Source organism: Sinocyclocheilus anshuiensis, unplaced genomic scaffold (assembly GCF_001515605.1).
Source record: "Sinocyclocheilus anshuiensis isolate Anshui unplaced genomic scaffold, SAMN03320099.WGS_v1.1 scaffold914, whole genome shotgun sequence".
Taxonomy (NCBI): Eukaryota; Metazoa; Chordata; class Actinopteri; order Cypriniformes; family Cyprinidae; genus Sinocyclocheilus; species Sinocyclocheilus anshuiensis.
In genome coordinates this window covers 872,761-881,951 of record NW_015539870.1, presented here as the reverse complement: position 1 = coordinate 881,951, position 9,191 = coordinate 872,761, and the positions used below count along the sequence as shown (strand labels likewise).

The 9,191-nt window shown below is 39.3% G+C and overlaps 2 protein-coding genes across 2 annotated transcripts in view; both read right to left on the bottom strand.

Moving 5' to 3' along the window:
* LOC107685068 (breast carcinoma-amplified sequence 3-like) overlaps window positions 1-2,302 on the bottom strand; it is a 269,249-nt gene extending 266,947 nt beyond the window's left edge. The window contains exons 1-4 of the mRNA XM_016481528.1: window positions 2,227-2,302; window positions 1,457-1,545; window positions 1,204-1,258; window positions 908-983 (exon numbers count right to left, since the gene is read on the bottom strand). Of these exons, the coding sequence (XP_016337014.1) occupies window positions 908-983; window positions 1,204-1,258; window positions 1,457-1,527 (202 nt within the window). The 5' untranslated portion in view covers window positions 1,528-1,545; window positions 2,227-2,302. The remainder of the gene's footprint in view (window positions 1-907; window positions 984-1,203; window positions 1,259-1,456; window positions 1,546-2,226) is intronic.
* A 608-nt stretch (window positions 2,303-2,910) lies between these two features.
* Window positions 2,911-8,910, bottom strand: LOC107685067 (protein phosphatase 1D-like). Its single transcript, XM_016481526.1, has 6 exons — window positions 8,180-8,910; window positions 7,385-7,613; window positions 6,620-6,744; window positions 5,141-5,322; window positions 4,827-5,057; window positions 2,911-3,914 (listed from the first exon to the last, which is right to left on the bottom strand). The coding sequence occupies exons 1-6, from the start codon at window positions 8,658-8,660 to the stop codon at window positions 3,537-3,539; spliced, it is 1,626 nt and encodes a 541-aa protein (XP_016337012.1). The 5' UTR covers window positions 8,661-8,910; the 3' UTR covers window positions 2,911-3,536.
* Window positions 8,911-9,191: the final 281 nt, after the last annotated feature.

Sequence of the window (9,191 nt, the reverse complement as noted above, 5' to 3'; positions counted from 1 at the left end):
CAAGTGCTATGTGCCTGTAACGATCACAGGTTACAAGAATGAACTTTTAAGTGTCTAAATTTGTATTTTGTGAGAGTTATTAGAACTCTCAAAGGGGGAACTGTTGGATTACAAATGTAAGAATCTGTTTAAAATATGCTGAGCCTATGTTCTGACATAGCATCACATGAAAAACTAAGGTGAAGTGTAGCAAGAGGTTCCTGTCTGTTCCTGTTCTCTTATTGTTAGTCAAATGAACCAGATTACTGAGACTATCACCTTTTGTTTGTAATGGCTCTTGGTGCCGCTGTCCCAGTCTTTGAGTAGTTATACTGATTGGATTAGCACCTATGCATTTGAATGACACTGTTATGCTGATGAGATCAAGGCTGGGAAAATGCCGGTGTCGGGCTGATTCCTGTACTTCACTTGCATGCTATGGGTTAGATTGTCTCCACCTCTAATGAATGTATCCCTCCCCCTTAAATGTATATAAACTACAATGTATCACTGCCTTAGTTAGACTTGGATGACTGCAGCGACGCACGAGTCCTCAATAAAGAGTGACTTCTGTATGAAAAATATCCCAACGTCTCCTGGTCTCTGCTTCGACGAGGAAAACGTTTCCTACAATTCAAACATTCAAACAAAAAATAAAAAGTTGCAGTACTTGGGCCTTAAGACCCAATGTGTTCATATCCAGCACGCATCAAACCACAATTTAAAAATAAATAAATAACATTTAAAAAAAAAATTTCCCACAACATCTAGTAGTACAGCGTGACCAAACAAATTATTTCCATGAGTCAGTTCTTTTTAGTGAATCAAAAACATGCAGCATGACCAATCTGATGTAGTCTGACTAACAAACAGATGATTCATATGAGCTGGTTCTTTTAATGAATCAAAACACATTGCACAAACTTACCATTGATGTCTGTTTTTTCAAAACGGACCCAAACTATCTTCTCTTTTTCATCATTTGGAGGTGTCCCAGTATATGCCTGAAAATTCAAAGATTAATAAAGGCTAGATTTTTTTTTCTAACTAAATTGTTCTTACTCTCACTAGCTATGACTTATATGTCTAAAAAGGGAGTCTTTCATAGGCTCTCAACATTTTTACAACAGAAATACACTGAAAATCAAGCATTATCCAACATGGACTTTAAATTACAACACAGAAGAAAAAAAGCAACATCTTAAGGGGAAAAAAAACATTTACCTGAGGGACTACATCCTGCAAGAACGTAACTACGCTCTCCATGTATGACTGCTCTCTGCAAAACAGTAAAAACAATTCTCATGAAAATAATATAACCACACAAGAAGAGACCTGTCCATTTAAACCTAAACGTTTGTGAACCAATGCAATGTTTTGTCACCTTTTTGTTTATGACAACCAATCTTAACATTTACAATACTGAACAGGCTTTACAGCTGTAATTTTATTCACAAACGAGCCATTATGGTCTTACGTTGCAGCCTGTGCTCGAACCACAACCCCACCAGCACAGCGGCTCGGTCTGCGCGGGGAGTCAGACGCCATGGCCAACCACTCAGTACCCTGTTGGAGCAGAGCAAGAGAAGATGATCATTACACTAAACATCAATGCAGAGATGCCTCATTGATCATCCTGATCTCAGTATTACTCTAAATTCAACAGAAGTAAAAGGCTACATATGATAACTGCATCACTACAGACCATCCACCTTGCAGATGGATGTAAACAAATAAGGCACAGATGTGTCTGGCTCAGTTTAATCTGCACAAAAGACCCATTCCTGTTAAGTATTGATCCTGTAAACGATCTAACACAGACTTGCTACGACAAGCGAGATAAACAAAATAAAACACTTTAAATCAACTCCAGCAAGATTTGCTAGTACGTTAACCAAACAATAGGATGTAAATACCTTTATTGCCATCATAATAATGTGAGTAGCTCTTGATTTAGTTACATTTTACATTACATTTAACACAATTTAATGTAAGACAATGTCCAAAAAGATGTCAAGAGTGTATCAGAGAAAACACAGCTGTGAGTTTTGTCAGCTCAACATTTCATCATATCAACTATCTCCAGTCTGTTACGTTAGCTTAGCCAATACCGCTGTCATTACAACGCTTCAAAGACAATAAACCGAGCCATGACAAGAACTTTTCTGACTTCCTGAAAGAAATATATATGTGATGTATGTAAGAAATGTGCAGTTGAATTTTTAATGAAGCGACATTTGTACTAACCAGAGGTTTTGTTTTGAATTCGGATCAACAGAGGTCCTCACAAAACGCCACAGTGAAGATGGCATGCAGCGGAAACAACAGATGCTTTGGCCAATCAGTGATTAGCGTCGGAGACGGATAGCCAATAGAGTTAGGGCAAAGGTGGGCACTTGGACCTTTCTGACCAATAGTGGATGGTTTGGGTTTTTTTGTTCGCTGAACGAATCTGACGCGTTGTTAAAATTAACGTTAACATCAAGGTGAAGTGTTATATAAAGCAAATATTTCTTTGTTTCACGCTCATATGCGCATCTCCAAATTTGAAAATTTGCACAACAGCCTGGATAAACGTGCACGTTACATCACGTCACGCTGATGTTTATTTACATCGAAGTATCGCGTGATCACCAACCAAGCTATTTCGCACAACCTCGGCTTCTTTCGGAAAAACGAGGTTTTAGTCACAAAAAAAATATGAATGAATGTATAGTGGTTCTTATCGTCTAAGGATGTCTTGAAATTATTTAAACTAGTTATATTAAAATAACTTAATGCAAACTGAAATCATATTTCTTATTTTAATTGGACCCTTTAATAACTTTCAATGTTTTTATTGAAGAGCATAGTTTTCAAAAATTTTATTGACCTGTTTAGCATAGCAGCACCTTTAGTTTAGAATGACAATTTCTCCCATCATAGGAAAAAAACAATGTTAATGAAATCCTTGAAACATTAAAATAACCATAATGTTTAAAATCCATAATGTATAATTCATAAAGTTCATGCTTGCATACAATGTTAAACCTTATGACACAGGGTTAAGATAGCAATGAACACTAGAAATGATGTATCATTCTCCTTGTTCAGTAAAACCATGTACAAAGAAAACTATAACATTGATCCCAAAGAGATTAAATCTTTTTGAAACAGACGACATGTACGCTGTAGGGAAATATCTTCTCAGAAGATAGAATTTCTTTTTTTTTTCTTCTTTTTTTGGTCATTTTTCCGCACAATCCTCCAATTTTCCAAAAAGACTGCACAAATTCAACTTAAAAAGTGCATAAATCCCTATTTGATCCATCAAAACAAAACAAAATCTAAACATTTGCATTAGTCTGCAAAATATAAAGTATAACAATATACCACTAACATAGACTAAAATATGAGTGTCGTGAATGGAAGCGAGTGATTTTTGTTTGTTTCTTTCTTTCTTTTGACATTGTTACTTGCTTTAGGATTTGGTTTCTCAGTAGCTTATATCAACTAATATGAGAGTCTGACTGTCCAGCATTAAGTGTACGGATTGCATTGTATTAGGACCATGAATGTCAGCAAACACATACAGCAGCCTTCCCATGCTGTTGAAGCAGCGCTTGGACAATTTCAGACGGTTTCTGACCATTGCCGCCACCACCGCTCCTCGCCGAGGACTGTGTGCTCAGTTTCTTTGAAGATGTACATGAGGACTCTTTAAGAGGGGAATGGGACAAACTACGACGGGGTTTCTTCAGCACAGGTGAGGAGGAATCCTCTAGCATCCGTTTGCCTGTAGGCACTCTGTCACAATGGGCCTCATTTTCCAGTGAGTCATTACAAGGCAGGTCTTCACAGTTTGTAAGGCTATCAGGAGATGATTCAAATATCATGCTCGTCTCACAGCTGCCGTTTTGCTGCTCCGTGATGGGCTGTACTTGAGTGTCAGGACCCTATAAAACAAGGAACTATGTATGAAGCTTGAGTGTGGTGTTATTTTTAATCTAAATCCACAATAAAATACAGTATAAAACAAAAACAATACACTCTAAAAAATGCCCCAGAAGGTTGGGTTAAACATTTAACCCAACCGCTGGGTCAAAACAGCCCAATTGCTGGGTTTGTCCCTATTTTACCCAGCACTGGGTTGTATTCAACCCAACATTTTTTAGCGTGTAGCCTTATAAAATGAAGCAGGCCTTAATTAATTGAATGGACACCGCTGTTGTATTGTTAAAAGAACAGTTCACCTCAAAAAAGAAAATTTGCTGACCATGTACTCGCCCTCAGGCCACCCAAGACAAAGATGAGTTTGTTCATTCATCGGAAAAAATTTAAAGAAATTTAGCATTACATCACTTGCTCACCCTTGATATCTTGTCTGAATTAGGAGAGAAATATGCACAGATCAAGCACCGTTTACAAGCAAAACAGTTTTAAACAAATATGTCAGTGGATTTTGATGTGAGAGGACAACAGGGGATGGACATTTTCACTGGAAGAAGCATTATTATGGATTATGGACTGGTATTTTTGCCAGAACCAACGGTTTAAAGTTAAAATGCCTTACTAATGGATTTGTTTCTTATAAACACCAAGCTTTTCACTTCCAAAGACGTCAATTAATGGACTAGAGTCTGTTGTGGATTATTGTGATGTTTTTATCAGCTGTTTGGACTCTCATTCTGACAGCACCCATTCACTGCAGTGGATCCATTGGTGAGCAAGTGATGGAATGCTAAATTTCTCCAAATCTGTTCCGATGATGATTCAAACTCGTCTACATCTTGGATGGCCTGATGGGAGTACATTTTCAGTTTTGGGTGAACTATGCCTTTAAATAGAAAATCTGAAACATTCCTAACCTGAGTGGGCAAAGAGTTGGTGCAAGATTTAGGAACGGAGCCACACTTTGGTCCTTGTAGATTATACACAGTCTCGTAAGGTGGCAAGCACTCAGAGGATGTCCCGAACGGCTCCAAACAGATAACAATGGCACTAGTATTATCAGCACGGAGCATGCGTTGATGCCATCTCAGTAAGGCATGGTTCACGAGCAGAATAGCATTTGAAACATTTTCCTTTTGGTTCTTTGGCTGTTAAAATAAACATTCAGATAAGTGAACGTTTCTAAAAGACAACTAAGACCTTTCCTGTCACATAAATTTAAATTATTGACCTTGGCATTGTCATTTTCCTGGCAAATAGACACAGCCTCCTGTGGTGATACCATGTTCCATAACCCATCACTGCCTAAGATGATGTAAAGGTGCTGCTTCAAATCCAGTTTGATAACAGCGGTATCAGGCTCTGGTGACACTACAAACTCTCCACTGTAGAAGTCGTAACTCCACAGATCACCTGAAGACACATTAATGTGCATTAAATTATTGGATGCATACTACAACAACAACAACAAAAAGCATGTAAAAATCAGTGGCATTTGGACACATTTAGTCAGTAAGGTTTTGATTGGCATTATAAGATCTTTAAATCACCTTCAAAATCATCTAGAAGTTTTAAAGGAACAGTACACCTGAAAATGAGAATTAAAATAATTACAGATTTTAATTTTTGGGTGAACTATTTCTTCTTAGAACTGCTTGACATCTCCTTGATATACAACCAGGGCTCAGTGATAAAGATTTTCCCTACTGGGTTTTTACTTATGCTGCCAAAATGTTCACTGGCCCCACTACAAAAAAAGAAAAGATACCACATCCATTTGACCTATGCAACTAGGGCTGCACGATAAATCGAAATGGAATCGAGATTGCGATTCGACAGAAGCTGCGATTGTCATGCGTATCTTTCAGTGAAGCACGGTTCTGTGATCAGCAGTAAATCTCCATCCAAAGGCCAGAGGGCGCTCTCGCGTTGAAACTCCAAATACGCACAGAAGCTATGCAAACAGCTGTCATTATAGCGAACGATTTCTTCGATTTCAGAATCGCGCAATAAAATCGTCGATTTTAAAAGAAGCGATTTTTTTGCGTAACTTGTCAGTGAATTACGGCTCTGTGTAGTAAATGCTGCTCCATCTGAAAGCACGTGATGATGATTTACTGCTGATTACAGAACCGGCATTACTATCAAAATGCGCATGACAATTGCATTCGATTAATCGTGCAGCCCTATATGCAACCTTGCATTAATAAATAAGGCTGTTACACCACTAATATTTTACATACCATTGAAACTTCACTGTATGTTCAGTCAGGACAGGAGCAGTGAATGATTCTCTCTTTTTCTTCTGTTGTTTGATTAACATTAAGGACACATATACAGCAGCAGCATGTTGTTGACATAATTTTACATTTATTTGTTCATTCAAGCATGATAAAATGACAATTCCGTCAACTGTCCTGAGCGTCTTTCACACTTGACCCGGGCCACTGCACAGTCCTCATTGTTGAGCCCTGACAACCTTGCTAAACTCAGTTTAAACACCTAAACAGCATGTGTTGCAATTCAACATTCTGCTTGTCGTAGCTAAAGAACAGAGTATATCATGGTGGCATGTTGCAATTCTCAGAACAACAGACAATCTCTGCTGACTTGTCAGATATATTGAAACTCACTCAACATTTTAATCACTGTTTTTCCAATCATAACAGCAACGATGACCTCTTGTTATGAAATAGCTTAAACCTCTTACCAAGAGCTCGGGCCACAGCCAAAAATGGGATCTGATCGATGACTGTGCTCCTTCTTACTGGTCCATTGTGGGTCAGTCTGGGTCTCTTCCACACCACCCTATTGACTCCAGACTTTTTAATGACACTAGAGGAGAGGTGTGACAATGATCACTGCTGGGTCTCATCATAGTTAAAATTTAATGCACAAAAAACTGCTGACCAAAGATAATTGTACCTCTACCTAAAACTAAGCCTGATTCACTAGAGTATAAACATTGTTGACACTTAAGCCATTATGAAACATACATTTAAAGTGGCAACTGGCAAGACAATGATACAAGCCATTGGATGCTGGTCTATATCATGTTGACATGCTTATGTTCTTTCAGGCTAAAAGACAAAGAAAGCTTGTGTTTAGCTTATGATAATGTGGACAAATGCCAGAGCATGTTTGGTTATGTTGTACCACTTTGAAGCTGTGGGTGCATAAACAAAAACCAGTTAGACCACTGTGGACATACAGGGCTGAAAGAAACAGGCACCGGTTTGTGTTTTCCTGATGAGTGTTGACATAAAATAAAAGAAAAAAGGATGGTTACTTGTGACGGTTAACCAAAAAAGTGGACAGCATGAAAGCCAACAATCAAATTGCAAAATAATCTCATCCAGCTGTGTCGCTAGCTCATGCCTCCACAGATCATTTACCAAAAGCAGAAGGTACCAAGAGTGTGTGAATACAGTTAACATTAGTTGTGTGAGCTTACTTGTTTTATAGAACAACTCACCTGCCACCGAGCCCCTCTATTCTCTCCCTTTCCTTCGGGAGGTCAGGTTTGTGGTCCTGTGTAATTTCTACAGCTCGAATGAACTTGTCAGAGGGGTGATCCTGCACCCCTAACACCACCGCTGAGTCCCCAACATGGGCAACATACATACGGTCACGTCGTATTACAACAATACTTGCAGTTGTGCCCGATGTGCTGGGAAGTCCTGTAACTGTCTTTGGCCATTCCGCTATAAGAAAGCATATTATATAGTTTTCAAAAACAGATCAGTGAAGTAACTCTTTCTGTTTAAAATGGATAGCTCACAGAAAATTCTGTTATACATGTTGAAGAAAAAGGCAAATGTTTGGCAAAATGTCCAAGCTGCTGGTCTTAACTTAAACCAATGCCTATAGTTTGTCGTTTGTTTTGGTTTGCTTGTTCTGTTCTGTCTACATGTACCTTTATGTTTATTATGCCTATAGGTATTTAATAAGTTAACACATTTTTGTTGTAGGTACTCAGTCAGTTGCACAACACGCTAATGCACCTTTAAGCAGGGTGTTGAGCTGTGATTTCTGTAAGCAAAACACTATTCTGATCTGATGTGCTGTCACTCTATTTCAGATATGGGTTAGTTGTTTGGTGTGGCCTGCAGTGGTTGTGCAACTTATTTTGGCGGGGTAAATCGGATGTTGCAACCTTTATTCAAAATGATCAGTTGCCTGGACTCTTTCCCTTGCACGTCCATAAAATGGCAGAGACTTCAGTGTTAAACGAGAACGTGTATATGTGACGTTCAATTTCATAACTTACGTAATTTCTTCCACATGGCATGGTGACAAGTGATGAATCCCTTTCGCAGAGCAGCGCACACCTCGTCGTCGTCCTCAGACCAAAAGCCTCTTTGTTTTTTGATGTGGTCCCACAAATGGCGGCGAGCAAAGCGTGCGGCGTCCGGACCTCCGTGTCCGTCGAACACGGCGAACATAGCCACAGCCCGCGGCCGACGACTGTATTTGGACGGGTGAGAGGAGGGCATCGCCGCCTGCTGAAGAGTAGAGCTAGGCTCATCGTCTTGAACATAAGTAACAGTGATAGATCCGGGGATGGAGTCTTGGATTGAAGCGTCGGGGTTTTGGTCTTTTGCTTTTGCCGCGATCTCGCCACGTTCGGCGGCGTCCAGTTCATCTTCACTCGGCTCATCCTCCTGCTTCATCGTCACTAAGTCCTCCATGTATTTCCTGCCGCCTTGGTCATAATTAATACTTGCTCGACATGAAAATATCCCATCCATGTTTTGATCGGACAGAAAGGCCGGTAGGAGAGCAGTGTTTAATGTTTAGGCAGGACTGAGGCCGGTTGTGCGCTTTCCTCTTTGTTTACCTTCAGTGAGTGTTGTAGTGGGCATGCGCAGAAGCACCATGACAAGTCATGGGGCAGTGGAACCCCTAAAGTTATTTATTTGACCCTTGATTTGATTCGAGATGAGCCCTTCAGACTGCCATAACATAATAAGAGTACAACAACAACAAATCTATCTATCTATCTATCCATCCGTCCATCCATCCGTCCATCCGTCCATCTATCCGTCTATCCATCTATCTATCTATCTATCTATCTATCTATCTATCTATCTATCTATCTCTCCATCCATCCATCTATCTATCTTAACTTATTTTAAATTGAGTAAATATAGTAATAGAAAGCATGTAACATTGTATCATCACATCACATGCATCTTTTAATGTCTGCATTACAGTAGTTTTGAAATTATGGATAATATGGTTTTGTTTTGTTCAGATGGGTGAATGACGGTGGGAAGAAA

What these genes read in the sequence shown, in the direction of transcription:
- LOC107685067 (XM_016481526.1), bottom strand. Translation starts at nt 8,660, where the DNA reads ATGGATGGGATATTTTCATGTCGAGCAAGTATTAATTATGACCAAGGC. An exon ending in TGCCATGTGGAAGAAATTAC is followed by an intron (nt 7,614 to 8,179) that starts GTAAGTTATGAA and finishes GCTTTCTTATAG; the next exon opens with CGGAATGGCCAAAGACAGTT. An exon ending in ATAGAGGGGCTCGGTGGCAG is followed by an intron (nt 6,745 to 7,384) that starts GTGAGTTGTTCT and finishes CCTCTCCTCTAG; the next exon opens with TGTCATTAAAAAGTCTGGAG.